The 17,371-nt window shown below is 51.9% G+C and overlaps 1 protein-coding gene and 1 long non-coding RNA gene across 4 annotated transcripts in view; one reads left to right on the top strand and one right to left on the bottom strand.

Moving 5' to 3' along the window:
* Positions 1-475: 475 nt before the first annotated feature.
* Positions 476-1,681, bottom strand: LOC121041983 (uncharacterized). Its single transcript, XR_005795938.1, has 2 exons — positions 1,551-1,681; positions 476-662 (listed from the first exon to the last, which is right to left on the bottom strand). It is a non-coding gene; the product is annotated as an uncharacterized LOC121041983 (long non-coding RNA).
* A 112-nt stretch (positions 1,682-1,793) lies between these two features.
* CYP11A1 (cytochrome P450 family 11 subfamily A member 1) overlaps positions 1,794-17,371 on the top strand; it is a 28,907-nt gene continuing 13,329 nt past the window's right edge. The window contains exons 1-3 of one of the 3 annotated variants that reach the window (XM_040493243.1): positions 1,794-1,909; positions 7,039-7,136; positions 7,272-7,823. In XM_040493243.1, coding sequence (XP_040349177.1) covers positions 7,699-7,823 — 125 coding nt within the window. In that variant the 5' untranslated portion in view covers positions 1,794-1,909; positions 7,039-7,136; positions 7,272-7,698. Of the gene's footprint in view, positions 1,910-7,038; positions 7,137-7,271; positions 7,824-16,234; positions 16,534-16,829; positions 16,939-16,970; positions 17,036-17,371 lie in introns of those variants that run through there. The other 2 variants (XM_040493244.1, XM_040493242.1) reach the window with 2 other exon arrangements.

Raw genomic sequence — 17,371 nt, 5'->3', positions numbered from 1 at the left:
TATAGCCACCTCCCCACGGCTATGTCCCCAGCAAGGCACGTGGGGTATCTGTGGCGGGAAGGTCAGATTTTCCGACCTTACTTGACAGATGACTCGAGGTCCTCGATTAGCTAAAAGGCCTTGTCTGGTGCCTGCTTCTGGAACTGGCCTTGGGGAGCCCACTGGAGTTATGTCTGCGGGGACCCCAGCTGCCTCCTCCATTCTCCATCCTGCCCACCATCTTCACAGGAAGCAGAATTGCATAGTGTGGGCGCACAGGCTCTATAGCTCCACTTCAGGGTTCATATCTGGCATTTATTTACTGGCTGTGTGTCCTTAGGCAAGTTATTCAGCCTCTCTGTTTCCTCATCTGTAGAATGGGGCTAACACCATTGCACCCCCCCCTCATTCATAGGGTTGGTGGAAGGATCAAATGAGGTAATTTCTTTATAAAGCCCTTAGGATGCCTTAGAGTAATCACTCAATAAACGTGAACTATTATTGGTATTGTTTTTATTAGGCTACTCGTGTCCTCTGGAGTGGCTGTGAACTCATCTAATCCATGGTTCTCTCTAGCATCTCCGTCTCTCTGCTGCCCTCCAGTGGACGCTGGCTGCACTGTCCTGAGGGGCGCTTGGTTGTGTCCACATAGGTAATTTCTTCCTTCAAATTTCAAAGGAAATCTGTCATTGAAGGAAACGTTATGATTGATTCTTGGATACAGTCAAACAACTAATTACTTCCCCTTCCTCCCAAGTAGAAGTCACTTGGGGCTGGTGTTCGCATATTGGTTTGCTTGAAGCAGCACCCTGTTGTAGTGGAAAAGCTACAAGGGGGGGATTTTGCTTCTTGACATTGACGTTAATTGATCATTTTTAGTTTTTGCAGGTGTGATTACCTTTAACCCCAACACATTTCTGCAAACTTCCTCATTCGACTGTTGAAGCCAAACGTGATCACCCACACCCCCAGCGTGAGGATAACTTGTTCATTTCCTCAGATTCTGTCTCTTCCTCTTCCTCCTACAGTTGGGTGTGGAAACTGGGGAGCAGCAGAGACCATGTCTGTTTTGCTCACCGCTCTATCCCTGGTGCCCATGACAGGGTCTGGCACATGGTAGATGTTCGGTTCCTCTCTGTGAAATGGGTAAGGCACTCATGGCAACCACGTGGCCTTGTTGCTCCCTGCCCCGCTTTCCTCCTATTGAAGGGGCCACCACACAAGGGTGGGGGGATCTTCTGAGGCATTACTGGGGGAGGGGAGGCCCTGTGCTGAGCGCTGATGGAATCTGGGAAGAGACTTATTTAAAAGGAAAGATGAAAGTAAGGGGAGGGCTTGGCTGTTGGTGAGAGGGGGCGAGTGGGTTGGAGAAGGTCTGGACACCGACCTGGTTTGGCTGGTGGGAGGTTAGACCACGGGGAGGGGCAGCAAGAGTTCTGGACTCAGGCTGTCCCGGATGCCCCCCAATAGGGGGAGTCTGAGTTATGGAGCTGACAAGGCTACCCGAAGGAGCCTGGAACTTGGTCTCCCGCGGCACACCTGTGCCTGGGGACAACATGGCCAATGCTTACCCCGGATGCCGGATCAGCTCTGCAGCTCGCGTCCTGGCCTAAAAAAGGAACGCGCAACACCTGCGCCAGGTCTGTTGCCCTTCCCCACGCAGTCTTTATCCAGGTTTTTGTCTCTCAGCTCCGCCCTGGCCCCGCCCCTCACCCCCAGCCAATCGGAGAGCCCCAGCAACCCCCACGTCCAATGCGGAGCCTCTCGGCCCAAGCCCCGCCCCGCCTCCACCTGCAGCCGCGGCAGTGGACACTGTGCGATGCTGGGTCACCTGCGCTTGTTCGCGGAATCCTGGGCCTCTCCTCCCCTCTTGTGGGTGCTGGAAGGGATGGCGACCTGGGTGCCTGACGCGGAGCCAAGCGTGTACCCGGTCAGTGCCCGCTCTCGGGATCGCCCTATCTGGGGGCGGCACCTTCTTCACGTGCGCCCTCCTCCCTGTCCGCGCTGGGACTATTTAGCCTTTACTGCTGAGGCCGACTTTGTAGCCCCAATAAGTCCACCCTGAGCTGGGGCTGGCTGTCCCGTCCCCTCGCTGGCCCCGCTGTAGGGTCCAGACTTAGCCCCTTTCTCTCGGTCCTCTGCCTCCCGAGCCCATCATCGTCTTAAACCCAGGCAGCTTGGGTGTCCCAGCCCAGCCCAAGGCCCTTGCCATGGGCTTTGGCTCCACCTAGTGGCACAAAGTGTAACTTCAGAGGCACTGACAGGCTGGGGCGAAGGTGGCGGCGGCTGGTATGCAGGGGATACCTGGACACGGCCCGGTGACAGCGGAGTGAGCCCAAAGTGGCCTTTCTCTGCCTCAGCCCATCCCCTCCCTCCGCTTCCGAGGGGAGGCCGGGGTGCTGCGGGAGGTTCTTGCCAAGCACAGATGCCCCTTCAGTCCCCTCTGCCCCCAGAAGGCTTTGGTGACCTAACAAGCAAGGACTCTCAGAGGAATTGGTGCCCCTGCCCCCCATCTCTGGGCTGGCCCTGACACCTGGCTGCTGCTGCTGTCCCAGGGCTCCCACAATCCTAAGAGATCCTGCTTCCGTTCCCCTGAGTACTGGCACTCAAACCAGCCCTCTTTCCACTTTTCTCCCTGCCTTCATGCCGGCTTCTTCTCAGCCATTTGCTCTCTGCCCTATCTCATCACCCTCTGCCTGTGCCACTGTGTCTACATTTCCCGCCCTCCTGGTGGTGCGCTGCCCTGGTGCCATGGAGAAGCTTCTCACAGCCCTCTGGCCCCTGCGTCCACCTGCCTCTGTAGTCCCCAAATACGTTTGCCTCCAGTACCCACCACCCTCAGGAGGGACGAAGTGCCTGTGCCACCCTCTGAGGCTGCCTTGTGTCAGCCTCTGTGCCCTCAGCAGCTCCAGCCGCTGGTGGCAGTAAAGAAGTCCTTTCTCACATGACAGGGCACGACGGGACATGACATTGCTTCCTGCCCTGCTCTTAACTGGTTCCGTTGTCTTCCCGATCTGGAGCTGGACCCTGCCTCCACAGTCCAGTCAAGGCGATGTTTGTCCTTAGGGTGTGTGTGTGTGTGTGTGTGTGTGTGTGTGTGTGTGTGAAGGGTCGTATGCTTTGGGTGGAAGTTAGGGAAGACCCGCCGGCCCAAGTTACTTCAATGTTGCCGGTCAGAGGAACCCATGGTCCGAGCCTCCAAAGGGACCATTCGAATATTTGACAGGGAAAAAAAAAAAAAAAAAAAGATTGGCTCTAAAATAAGAATACTGCAAAATTGAAATCAATAAATTCTTAATCAAATGTCCAACTGTAACATTACATCAACCTCATTAATTGTTAAATTTAGTATGCATAAAAGTTTTATTACATTTGAAGGAATGTGTGGGCTGGGTTTTACGAGAATTCCCAATTGTAATTTAAATCAGTTACTCCTAGCCAAACGGTTTCAAGAGCAAGATTATAAATATCCTTTCAAAAATATTACAGCAGGTTTTTAATGTTTTAATATGTTTGCACTGATATAGGGCAAAGCTGTCAGAAACAGAAATGCCAGGGCTTGCAGAGGTCCTACAAACAGCTTTTTGTCTTAGGGTGGAGCAGAAGGCAGGTGTCAGTGAGGATGAGGAGGTGGGGGCGGTGATGGGGCACAGGAAAGTCTCAGGGGACAGGATGGGGACAGTGATGGTGACGGGGGAGGGAGGTGTAATGTCTTCTTTTACTTCCTTTGTTTTTAAATTTTATTTTTTATGTCTTCTTTTACTTCTTCAGGAAGTGTTACTCAACCCCTTAAGTTGGGGTGCAGGGGCTCCTCTGGACTTGTGGGGTCATGGGGTCTTATAGGAGCAGGGAAGGGCCACACTGTCGCTGAGTGAAGATTAGGGTTCAGGCTTGAGCTCACCCATGGGGAGGCCATGTGCCCAGTCCTCAGCCCAAGAGGAATAAGTTCTTCTAGGAGGGTTGTGATGAGAGGCATCTGGGGCCAGCCCTCAGAGGTGCCTTTTGCAGGGACCCCCAAACTGGGAACACTCCTTTGCTAAGGGCTCTGGGCCCTTAGCTTCTGGGTCCTCTCTTCCTCCCACCCCCACCCTACTTTACTGCCACCTCAAAAGTCTGTCAAGTCAGTCCCATATTTTCCTTCATTTCATCCTCTCTGGTTAGAAGGACTAGCCCAGGATCCACCCAAAGTTCCCCAAGTGGGATCCCCTTTCCTTCAGGGCACAAACACTCAGTCTTTATAAACCCTGGTTATGTGATGGCCAGCCTGGGTGGGGAGGACAGATGTTGTCATTTCTTCCTGGGAAGATCTCATGACCCACAAATGGCCACGTGACCTCTCCCAAGGCCAAAACACAAGGGGCGGGGGTGGGGAGAAGAAAGAACAGTGAACAGCAAAAGGAATTTAGTGTTAACAATAATAAAGTTTTGAGTTGCATTTTGCTACTTAAAATTAGATATGTCACAACCTTGTGGCCTGTCACTGGGCTGGTTTCTCTCTAAACTGTCTGGGTCCTGCCTACTCTCCACCCCAGATCCTTTGTTGGAGTGTGGGTCTTGGCATGAGAACTTAGAAGAAACTCCCTCCCTCTGAGAAGGGAATGGGGAGGGTGTGGCTTGACCTCGGGGTGGCCTGATGCAGCCTGGAGCTGTGCATGAGTAAAGAAACAAGGAAAGAAGCATAGTGTTCATGTATGGTGTTTATATCCTAACCGAGGCCACAAGACAGTGGGAGGGGGGTATTAAATTCAGTGACGTTAGCTTGGCTACTCTGAGAACCTACACAGTTTCTGAATGTGCTCTTCCAACACCTAGAAAAAAGCAGAAGTGAATAGGTCATAAAAGCCCAGGAAGAGGCCCACGAGGTGGACCTGCTTCTGAATGTTTCATTATTTTAATCCTTGCAACAATCCCCAAAAGCAGATATGATTCCCCATTCTAAAGATAAGAAAGTTAAGGCTCAAGTAGCTTGCTCAAGGCCGCGCTTGGATTGGAACCCACATTCATCCGGCTCCAAAGCCTTTGCCCGTTTCACGACGTACACGTGTATTACTGGGGCGTCTGCGTGGCTCAGTTGGTTCAGCATCCAACTCTTGATTTAGCCTGTGGCCAGGATGCATGAAAGGAGAGGCGAGAGACAGGAAGAGAGTTACAGAGAGTGTATGAGCCCTGGAGTACTATTGGATCACCAGCTTTTTACCTTGACTTTTCAAATTTATGTCAATAAATTTTTATTTATTTATGTATTTATTTTTGTTGAAGCCCATTTGGGCTGGATTTTTGCCACTTGCTACTGCAAGAATTCTAGCTAATACTATTCTACAATTAAATGTGGTACGAACACGGAGCTCTACCCTGCTGGAAAGGAAAAGGTGACTGGGGTAGTCACAGTTCTTGATGGCAAGTGACAGAAAGCCAGCTGGAGTTAGACGATGCAGACTGGGGGTTTACCAGAAGGCCAGAGGAGTAGCTGGGCCTCTAGGGCCCTGGGAACAGGAGCCAAGTCCTGGCTGTGACTAGTGTTCTCTGTGGTGTATTCTCTGAGTTGCTGTGGCTCTGGCTTCGTCCTGCCTGTTGGCTTTTTCCCCTCTGGGTGGACAGAGCATGGCCTTCTATCTCAGCATTTGGCCACTATCGAAAGACTGATGCTGTTTCCTCACTTGAACTTCAGAATGTTCATGAATGGCCTGGCCTGGGTCAACTGATACTCAAGGAGAACTGTCATCTGTGACCAGAGGGGAGGGTTACTTGGGACTCACCTCTGTTTTGAGGGTCTTTTCCAGAGGAGAGGGGCTTCTCATGAGACGGGGAGCCCCCTTACAAAGTGTCTTCCACAGGAGTGCAAGTACTGGTCAGCTAGTCTGTCTCAGACACCGTGCTGGGGGCCATCTGGGGTTCCAGGAGCATTCTTGCTCCCTGCAGATTTTGCAGGGATTGAACGATAGACCCAGATGTCAGACAGGGTCAGGTTCTTGGCTTCACTCTTGGAAAAAGTGGATAGAAGGACCAGGCTCCCTTCCTGTTCTTTCCTGACTTGGCCTAACTTACTGTGACCAAGACTGCTAGCTGGCCATGTTGTCACCAAAGGAAAAACTGCGTTTCCCAGCCTCCCCGTAGCTAGGTGCACTCGTGCGGTCAGGTGCAGCCAATGAGACGTACTTGGACCTGTGTGGTACCTCGAGGCTCCCTTTCTGCGGGAGGGAATAAGCTCCTATCTTGGGTAAGCCTGTACTTTGGATTTGCTGCTTGTCCATCTGAATCTGATCCCAGTCAATATAATCACCATCTTTGGGGCGCCTGGGTGGCGCAGTCGGTTGAGCGTCCGACTTCAGCCAGGTCACGATCTCGCGGTCCGGGAGTTCGAGCCCCGCGTCAGGCTCTGGGCTGATGGCTCAGAGCCTGGAGCCTGTTTCCGATTCTGTGTCTCCCTCTCTCTCTGCCCCTCCCCCATTCATGCTCTGTCTCTCTCTGTCCCAAAAATAAATAAACGTTGAAAAAAAAATTAAAAAAAAAAAAAATATAATCACCATCTTGGTCACAGACAACATTCTAGATGGATCTAAATGTGTACTAGCTCCACTCTGAGGACTACAGGGAGGCTACGGAATGCGGGAAGCAGGAGGGGGAGGAGGGGATGTGGGCTTCGTAAGCCCCGGCCAGCCCTCCCGAGAGAGCCAGGAAGGATTCCGGCTCCCACTCACTGGTCCAACCTCACCCATCAGAGAAGTCGGGGGTGAGGTGGGTGCTGATTTTTCCACGAGCAGATGAGGGGCCTGAGCATTTGCCAAGGGCCCCAGAGCTGGTAGGGTAGATATGAAACTTGACCACATATTTGGCAGACTCTTAAAATTGTTGACGCTTTTCCCGCTACTTGTGGGTGTTTGTCTGAGTCGGAGGTCGAAGGCGTAGGGAGGCATGTCCAGAGCGACCTGGTGTAGTGCGGAGGGTGTGAGGCCCATGCAAACCTGAATGCGCGAACCTGTCTCATTTCTGGGGCCCGATTAGTGTGTCTTCCGGGCTTTGGTTTGAGCTCAAAAATCTGACATTTAAGCGTTCTCACAGGGAAGCAAAATGAGAAAATGCCGTCTGTGTGACTGTCCCAGAGTTTCTCCTGAACCGAGTCTCCTCATCAGCCTCCTCCTGGGCTAGTTGTCACTTAGGTAAGAGCCCGCCGGCCGCTCTGCTCAGGGCAGCCTCGTGAATGGGTGGGCAATATCCTGGGTCCCTTCTAGGCCGTGGGCGTGCTTGCCCTTGTGGACCCTATGACTCTGTACTGTCTTCTCCGTTTCTACAAGGCCATCAGGAGCTCTTCGATTCCAAACAGCAGAAACCCCAACTCAAACCGGCTGAAAGTATAAGAGGACTCATCAGCTGACGTCCTGGAAAGGCTCAAAGTAGGCCTGGCTTCTCGACACCTTTCTGTGAACCCCCCCGTTGTAATTCCAGGATGGTTGCCAAACATCTCCGGGGCTGCAGGCTTCCTCCGTGCAGATTAAAATATGCCCACGAGTGCCCTGACACTTCCTTTAAAAGGTGGAGCCAAGTTCCCTTCTCCTTGAGTGCTCTTCCAACACCTAGAAAAAAGCAGAAGTGAGTAGGCCCTAAATGCCCAGGAAGAGGCCCACGAGATGGACAACGGAGGCCTCTGACCAACAGCCAGGGAGAACCGCGCCCCCGGCCAGTGGCCACTGAAAGGTCTTGAAGCAGGGCCACTTTAATCCAATGAGCTTGGCAGTTGGTCCTCAGCCCCGGCCGGACCTCAGGTGGCAGCAGCCCCTCGTGAGAGACCCTGAGCTGCAGCCACCCAGCAGAAGCTACTCCTGGATCCCCGGCCCATGGAAACTGAGGTAACAAACATTTGTTGTTTTAAGCCACAGTTTTGGAACAATTGGTTAAGCAGCAATAGACAACATATTCAGCTTGTCCAGGGAAGACGATGTGCTTCTAGAAGTTTGTTCAGGAAAGAGAAGAAGCTTCTGTCTCAGAAGCCTCCAGCAAAACCTTCCTCCTAGAGGAATGTGGGGGCCACTCAAAGTACTTGGCTCTAAGTCAGGAATTCGTGAATTTTACCATGGTTCTGCAATTCTGTGAAGGAAAACAAGTTGATTGCTTTTCTTTTCTGTTCTTTTCTTTCCTTTTTTTTTTTTTTTTTTTTTGTGGAAGCTCATTGCCCCAGTGCTGCCTGTGAGACATGACCTTCCCCGACTGATGTCATTCCAGGCTCAAGGTCATCAGTGAGGCAAAACAGCTCCCTCTAAACTCTCTTTATCAGAAAGTTCATGCCTGGATGGGGCAGTGGTCCCTCCTCCTGGGAGAGCAGTAACCACTCTTGATAAGTGCAAATATATATGTATATACACACGTGTGTGTGTGTGTGCGCGCGTGTAGATATATGTATTTTATTTCTTTCTTTCTTTCTTTCTTTATTTATTTTGCTAAAAAACTGCTGCTCTAAGTTGTTTGTTTTTTTTTTTAATGTTTTTATTTATTTTTGAGACAGAGACAGAGCGCGAGCAGGGGAGGGGCAGAGAGAGAGGGAGACACAGAATCCAAAGCAGGCTCCAGGCTCTGAGCCGTCAGCCCAGAGCCCAACACGGGGCTCGAACTCACAAACCAAACCGTGAGGTCATGACCTGAGTGGAAGTCGGACGCCCAGTCGACTGAGCCACCCAGGCGCCCCTACTGCTCTAAGTTTGTTGAAAATGGTCCAACACTATGTGAATCCTGGGTCAAGTGACTGTATACGGACAACATTCACTGTCATGGGTGATCTATGGGCTGCCAAACGTAACAGAAGGGGTCAGGAGGGCACAACAGTTTGCGTGTGTGTGGTAACAGCTTTATTGAGATATAATTCACATACCATACAATTCATCCACTTAAAAGGCACAACCCGGGGCGCCTGGGTGGCGCAGTCGGTTAAGCGTCCGACTTCAGCCAGGTCACGATCTCGCAGTCCGTGAGTTCGAGCCCCGCGTCAGGCTCTGGGCTGATGGTTCGGAGCCTGGAGCCTGTTTCTGATTCTGTGTCTCCCTCTCTCTCTGCCCCTCCCCTGTTCATGCTCTGTCTCTCTCTGTCCCAAAAATAAATAAACGTTGAAAAAAAAAAAATTAAAAAAAAAAAAAAGGCACAACCCAGCATTTTTTAGTATATTTGCAGAGTTATACAACAACCACCATAATCAATTCTAGAACATTTTCATGTTCATCACCCCAAAAAGAAACTTCATACCTTGTAGATATCATCCCCTCTACTTTCTGTCTCTTGTTGGTGTGTTTTAAATATATCTTTTGTTTGCCAGCAGATAAGATTCTGAAAAAAATGGAGAGAAGTTATATTGTCCAATGTCAAATATAAGATATAGTGTAGATTGTTGTCATGAAATGTTCTCCATGGCATGTGTGTGCTTTCTGACATATACATTTTTATCCAATGGGCTGTAGTTTTGTTGAAAGTCTATTATGATTGATCTTTATCATCTGGGAAGGTGTTGGGTGCAGGGAGGGGATATGTGGGGGGTGCTGGCCTTGGCTGGGATGGACCTTGTGGTGTGGTATAGTGGTAGGGGTTGTCAAGGCAGTCCAGAGAGCTTGTGTGGGGACAGGGAGAAGTTGACATTCCGGGTTGGGTGGTGACCTGATTTGCCAAGATCTTGGAGTGAGTCCAGAGTGGCCTGACCACAGACCTCACTCAAGAGAACCAGGGCTCCTGCTGAGTCAGCCATGTTGAATCTTGGCTCCAGATCAGGGCCAGCTGAGGAGGAATGACGAGGATTGGGGTTCAAGGTGAAATTCTTTTGTTTTGAGTTTCTTCAAGGCCTAGTGCATGAAGGCCTTCTCAAACCTCCTCTTCCTCTCTGGACTTCCCATCTGTCATCAGGCAGGTGCCTACTCTGTGAAAGTCTGCAGTGATTGCTGAGTTAGCCTCACACAGGCTGGGGGTAGGAACCAGCCATGCCTCTCCAAATGGCCACTCTTGATTTGGGTCCCTGTAGCTCTTTGCGGTTGGGTGGGTGGGCTCAAGGCCTGGCTTCAGGCCTGCCTCTGTTTCTGCTTTGTTCTAGTGACTCAGGGCAGGTCTCTGACCCTCTCTGGATCTCGGTATTCTTCTCTCTATAAGGGGAGACCAAAGAAATGATACCTAAGGGACTTTCTCACAGGTCTCAGCCTGTGAGACCTAGTTCAGTTTAGGGGCACTGGTCACTGGTCTACAGTCACAGAGTGACACAGAGTCACAGAGTGCTTATCATTTGCCTTCATTTTGTTCCCTTAGGCCTTCTCAGCAGCATGGCAACGGGACTGAGAGTCCAGGTCTGGGAGAAGGACCCCCTGGGATTTTTTTTAAAGTAGGCTCCACACCCAATGTGGGGCTTGAACTCACAACCTTGAGGTCACGGAGCCAAGGGACCAGTCTCCCCAAGGGAGTCCCTCCCCAAGGACTGAGCTCCCCAAGGGACCACCTGGGTTTTGATCTCAGCTGTGCCTCTGGTTAGTGTTGTAACTTCAGGCAGATACCCATCCTGTCTATGCCTTGGTTTCCTCATCTCTAACACAGGGAAACTATTAGGACCTACCTCGTGGTGAGATAACGAATAAGCGGGATAATGCACATAAGGTACTCTGCACACAGGAAATGTCCAGTATGTTCTAGGACACGCACGTGGAAAGTTATGGGGCTTGCCCAGGGGTAGAAATGGAAAACTAGGATCTTCTCAATGTTCCCAAATCCAGATGCTTGTGAGGCAGGGGGCCTGGGAGCACACCTCTCTACTTCTGTTGGGCACTGGTCTCGTTTGTTTCCCCTTGGCAGTGTGTTGACAGGGGCCGTGGGAGATTCTGGAGCCGTGGGCCAGGGTACTGGGATGCGAGGGATGTGGGTGGCCTGGGGAGTGAGCTGTAGGTAGTTGGGCAAGGCCATGTCCTGCTCACGGGGGGCCAAGTTCTTCACTCTTATAGGGGTGCAGTGTGGCGAGACACGGTGCCTAGGGTGTCGCTTTCCTTCTCGCAACTGTCTCTCCCCACCGTCGTCCCGAGCTCTGCTCATCATTGCCAGGCATAGTGTGACCCAGAAAGAACTTTCTGTGGAGCCCATTTCCCTCCTGTCCCCACTGGCCTTGCCCCACTCCCTCAGTCCCCTCCACCCAGGCTCTGGGCCTGCTCCCCGCTCTCCTGGCCCTACCTCCTACCTGGGCTCTCTTCCCTCTGCTGCTCGCCACCTGAGCAGGTTCCCCTTATTTGGCCCAGGCACCCTGAGGTCAGCTGAGGAGGGTGCTGCCCCATCCAGGCCCTGTCCAGGTGCCCTTCCCCCATGGACGCGCTCCTCCAGGGGGAGGTCCACGCCCAGGAGTCATGGAGCGCAAGGCCTGTGGGCAGGGTTCCGAAGACAGTGTCCCCCGACTTCCAGTTGGACCCTATCAGGGGTCCAACTCATTGGACAGAGGTGGACCCTCAGAGATGCATCCGTGTCTCAGGGTAGCCAGTCGGTAAGAGGTGGCGCCCTAGTCCGGGCCGGTTTCATTCCGAGCTGCGATCTAACTCCCTCTGTTCCATGCGTCATTTGTTCTCTAGAATGATCCTTCGACGGCTGCCTTGGAGAGTGCACGACGGACAAGAGCCCAGCAGGCTGTGGATGGTGCCCTCAGCTGGCCTCAGTAAGGCAGTTCGGGGTACAGGACACAGACGGCACAAAAACTGACAGGAATGAGAAGTGCCAGCTCTGGCTGAGCCTATCCGCTCTCCCCTGGAGATGTGGCCCTCTCCTGCCTCTTGCCAGCCTTCTGTACATGCTCCTTCTTTGTCCTCTTCCTGGGGTTCTCATCTTCTCCCACTCCCACCCTTGGGGGCCCCTGAACTTCATCCTTCTCCTCGGAAGCTGGAAGCCTCCCTGCGGCCTCGATTTCGTGCTGTTCCCCTGGACTGTACCCTCCATGAGGACAGCGCCCGTGTGTCCCTCCCCTCTGTGTCATCACCTAGCCCAGTGCCTGGAATAGAGGAGTGGAGTGCTACAGGTGTGGGAACAAATCAATACACCTGTCCCTACCACAGTCTGGTCCCACCCGACCACCCAAGTTGACCTCGAACCTTAGAGTTTTGAACTTAAAAGAGTAAGGCACAGATAAGCCCAATCACAGCGTGTGATGTGGCTCTTTTAAGAGATAGTTCAGGAGCATTGAATAATACATGGAAAGTACGAATGCCAGTTTTGGTGCAAATGCAGTAGGACACGAAACTGTGCAAACCCGATGACCATAGCTATGTGCACAGACCCCCCTGAAGGGCTTCTGGGTCAATGTGGTGAGGTTTGCTCTCTGGAGACATCAGTCATGGCGAGGCACGTGAGACATTCCATACCGAAAACGTGGAAGATTGTTCCTCAGGGCAAATGACCAGCCAAAGTGAAGAGTCATGTAGCCGCTGACTTTGGAGATCTGTCAGAGTCCTCCCTGATGACCCTGCCACAGCGGGACAAGTGCCACTAATGTGCTCCAAACTCGCCAGCCTTCTGGGTTCTGCAGGACTTCTAGCAGACTGTCCCAAATTGGTAGGCATTTCAGGAAACTTCTAACATGAAAGACAGGGTCCAAAACAAACAGAAAAAGGAACCCAGAGGAAACAGGGACAATACAGAGAGCAAAAGAAAACAAAAACACCCAAACAAACAAAAACTCCAAACAACTAAACAACAACTGTATGATTAATATCTTTAGAGAGTTTTGAGGAGCTGTTATGTCCACATCGTGTCCATAATCCAGTGGAGGGGTTGGAAGCGAGAGCAGGGAATCTCTCATTAGGTGGGATGAGAAGACATGGAAGAGAAAGGGAAGACTCAGCAGCAGGTAAATCCAGGAAGTTCCTATATGGTGAACAGGAGTTCCAGAAATAGAGAAGGGAGGAAATGGAGGGGGAAATTCTGAAATAAACCGTACAAGAACGTGTTCAGAAATTTGAGGACGTGAGTCTCCAGATGAGGAGGGCTTACCAAGTACCCAGCCCGGACCCGATGAGTTTGGCTGTGTTGAGAAGAGAGTTCCATTCCCCGCTGGGAAATGGCATCAAGAGTTGCGAGGGCTGGAGCAGAGGACTGCTATTCTCCCCTATAAGCTTTGTAGTGACATGATGGTCAGTTGCAGATGTTAGCCTAGTGAGGCTGCCGTCCTCGGTTATTCAAGCACCAATGTAGGTGCTGCTGTGAAGGCAGTTTGTAGATGTGACTCAAATCCATAATCGGTTGACTTTAAGTAAAGAATATCACCCTAGACAATCTGGGTGGGCCTGGTTCAACCAGTTGAAGGGCCTTAAGAGCAGAGTTGAGATGCCCCTGAAGGGGAAGAAATTCCACCCGTGGGCTGCAGCTTCCGCTGGTGCAGAGTCCCACCTGCACTTCTAACGGCGCTACCTGTGGATTTCAGACTTGCCCAGCCAGCCCCACATTGCATAAGCCAATCCCTTACGCGCCTCCTACTAGTTCTGATTCTCTGGTTGAACCTGTGACAGACTTTTAGCAATATCATTGTATATTATTGTATCATTCAGAGTTGCTAGTTATCAAGAACAGAATTCACTCCGGCTAATATTTCCTAGGGGAGAGTTTATCAAGAGATACTACGTAGTTCACAGACTCTCGGGGAGGGTGGAGAATCGGGTGTCAGGAACGTCACCCGAATCCCATCCCAGAGCTGCCTCGGTGGCCACCCCCTGACCTGCACGGGTCTCCTGTGCTGCAGCTGGCCCTGGCTGAGGGTCTCTGCCATCACGTGCCATAGCGGGTTTCACGTGGCGCTCCCCTCTTCGTGTCACTACCTGCTCAACCAAAATTTCATGAGGGGACGCCTGACTGGGGAGCCCCAGCTATATGCCTGCATCCCAGGGACGCTGGAAAAGTGAGTTTCCGGTTTCTGCCTTGCGTGTGGAGTCCTTAGTTGGAGAATCTCCAAAAAAACCCAATCTGTGAGCATTTGTGCCTGGGCAGCCCCACCCTGGATACCCAGCAGGTTTTGATAAAAGCCAGGACCACATTCAGCAGCCCCGACTACAGTGAGAGTCTGCCGGCTGCCACCAGAGCCAGCCGGACAGATGTTCGGGTGTGGCGATGCTGTCACCACTGCTGGGACCTGCTGAGGGAACTGCGGCCTCTTCCCTGCCAGGTGGCAGTGCCCCGCACAGTTTCTGGGGGCCCAGGCTTCCAGTACTCCTCCCCATTCTCGGTGTGGGGTCAGGGTGGCCCATGCTGTGCCCCAGTGACTATGCGCTGTCCCTTCACCCAGGGATTTCCTTCTCCCTCCACCTTAGGAGCGGGGAGCAGCACCTAGCTTGAGTCAGGTTTAACTCCTACTTAGTGAGGCTGTGTCCTCTTTGTAAAGGCCCGCTGTTTTTTATAGGCAAAAGAATCTGTTAGAAAAAGACGACTTTTTTTTTCCTTTACATTTTTATCACGGTAACTTATATTCCCTAAAACACAAATATCACAAATTCATGGCTCAGGTGAATTTTCACGCATGTGAACACACAGATCAGGACAGAGAACATTTCTAGCACCCCAGAAAGTTCTCTCATGCCTTCTCCCAGTCGTTACCCCACAAGAGAACCATTTCTTTTTTTTTTTTTCAACGTTTATTTATTTTTGGGACAGAGAGAGACAGAGCATGAACAGGGGAGGGGCAGAGAGAGAGGGAGACACAGAATCGGAAGCAGGCTCCAGGCTCTGAGCCATCAGCCCAGAGCCCGACGCGGGGCTCGAACTCCCGGACCGCGAGATCGTGACCTGGCTGAAGTCGGACGCTTAACCGACTGCGCCACCCAGGCGCCCCGAGAACCACTTCTAACACCACACGTTCATTTAGCCGATTCTTGCACTTGACTCGAGTGGAGTCCAACAGCATGGACTCTTCTGGGTCCGGCTTTTTTCACTCAACATCAAAGACTCAGGAGATTTTAATTTTTCTTGTTTGTCCTTTTCCTCAGTGTTCTACAAGGAACAAACACAACTGTAATTTAGTTTATTTTTTTATTTTAGAAAAAATTTTAAATGTTTTTATTTATTTTTGAGAGAGAGAGTGTGAGAGACAGACAGAGCACAAGTGGGGGAGGGGCAGAGACAGGGAGACAGAATCAGAAGCAGGCTCCAGGCCCTGAGCTGTCAGCACAGAGCCTGACTCAGGCCTTGAACTCGTGAATTGTGAGATCATGACCTGTACCGAAGTTGGATGCTTAACTGACTGAGCCACCCAGGCGCCCCTAGTTTATTTATTAAAAAAAAATTTTTTTTATATATATGTATTTTTGAGAGAGAGACAGAGTGTGAGCAGGGGAGGAGCAGAGAGAGAGGGAGACACAGAATCCGAAGCAGGCTCCAGGCTCTGAACTGTCAGCACAGAGCCTGACGCTGGGCTTGAACTCACAATCTGTGAGATCATGACCTGAGCCGAAGTCGGATGCTCAAACAACTGAGCCCCCGGGAGCCCCGCTCCTAGTTTATTTTTTATAGATAGTATCTTTAAAAATAAATGATAAGTCCTGGGGCCCCTGGGTGGCTCAGTTGGTTGAGCGACCCACTCTTGATTTCAGCTCAGGTCATGATCTCACGGTTCGTGGGTTCGAGGCCCGCTCTGTGCTGACAACGCAGAGCCTGCTTGGGTTCTCTCTCCCTCTCTCTCTCTGCCCCTCCCCTGCTTACGCTCTCTCTCTCCCCCAAATAAATAAACATTAAAAAAATAACGATAACAACACCTGCCATTTTCAGAAAATATAGACTTTTTTTTTTCCAAGCAGAAAAAGTAGAATTTTAGAAATCAGGGAACTATACAAAAAACAATTTATAATTACCTCTCTCTCTCTCTCTCTCTCTCAATCAGCAATGGGGCCACAACTAAGATGCAGGCTGGCCCAAAGCTGCAGGGTGGCTCTGACCTCCTCCTGGGCCCCAGGTTGTCCGTGTATGCTGAGGGATGTCTGCCAGCGGCTGGCTCCCTACAGCAGGGCTCAGCCGGAGGCCCCAACACCCCAGCAGAGGAAAGGCACAAACCTGTACCATTTCAGGGATCTGCTGGAGCTGTAGTGAGGACAGAGGCAGAGGGGTCTTCCTGTGCTTCGGGAAGCCTTTCTGGCTGCAGAAATCCCAGACTGAGTCTCCCAAGTCTCCCAAGTCACCCCAAGTCTGGGAGGGGCTGTGTGTGGGCTGGAGCCAACAGGCCAAGGAGGGAGGCCGACCGCTTTGTCAGCTCGTTTAGCCTTGACTTGCTGCTTATAAGCTGGGCCGCAGGGGCCCAGGGCCAGAGTCACCCTGGGACAGCATGCTGGCCAAGGGGTTCCCTCTTCGCTCAGTCCTGGTCAAAGGCTGCCAGCCCCTCCTGAACACCGCACGGGAGGGCCCAGGGCATCCCAGGGCGCCCACTGGGGAGGGGGCTGGGATCTCCACTCAGATTCCCCGCCCCTTCAGCGAGATCCCCTCCCCGGGAAACAACGGCTGGCTAAACTTGTACAATTTCTGGAGGGAGATGGGCTCACAGAAAATCCACTATCACCAACTCCAGAACTTCCAGAAGTATGGCCCCATTTACAGGTAAGCCTGGCAGATTGTGGGGCTCATGGGATAGGGTAGAGGGCTGCCCATCCTAGACATAACAGGGCTCCATTAGGAAAAACTGTTCAAGAGAGAGGTCTCAAACATAAAGCCATTAACATGAACTTAAAGTCAAGAAATTTAGGATGATAAATCTGCTTATAGGCTCAAAAAACAGCCAGCAACTCAAGGTTATGTGAAACAGGACATCGCACCGCTGGTTTAGGCCGGGGGTCCCCTTCCCCAAAAGTCCTGCCCTCCATTCCAGGCTCTGGTCTACTTCTGACTTGTTTGTTCCTTGCCTGGGGCTGGTGGCAGGAGAAGGGAGAAGGCTTCCCAGACAATGGGTTCAGTTCCCAGCCCTGAGGCCTCAGGTCCTACCGCTTTGAAATTGACTGGGGGGAGGTGATCAGGGCCTTGAAATTGACTGGGGGGAGGTGATCAGGGCCGAAGCCCTGTTAACTGCCTCCCTGCCTCAGCCGTCCTTAAGACAGCTTGGAAGGTAAGTTTGTCATCCCACTGTGGGAGGAAACTGAAGCTGGAGAGGTAAGGATTCTTGCCCTGGTCTCCTGCTGGGGTGCCGGCCTCACCCCTCAGCCCTGCGCAGCTCTGGAGCAGCTGATTTTGTCCCTTCCCCTCGGCTGGGCCACAGCTCCTCTTCCCCAGGCATCTGCCTTGATTTCTGCCTCAAGGAAGGGGCCTTTGGTCTTTTAGCCTCTGAATGTGCTCCCCCCCCCCCTTCCCCTATTCCGAGGGAAGGGGTCTGCGGGCTGCCCTTGGTGGGAGGCCTCACTTGTTCTGATTTAGCTATGCACCTTCCAGGCACACCTGGGCTCTG

This window comes from Herpailurus yagouaroundi, unplaced genomic scaffold (assembly GCF_014898765.1).
Source record: "Herpailurus yagouaroundi ecotype Mexico unplaced genomic scaffold, PumYag 184, whole genome shotgun sequence".
Classification (NCBI taxonomy): Eukaryota; Metazoa; Chordata; class Mammalia; order Carnivora; family Felidae; genus Herpailurus; species Herpailurus yagouaroundi.
Note: the sequence above shows the minus strand (reverse complement) of the source record. Positions and strands in the feature narration are given on the sequence as shown.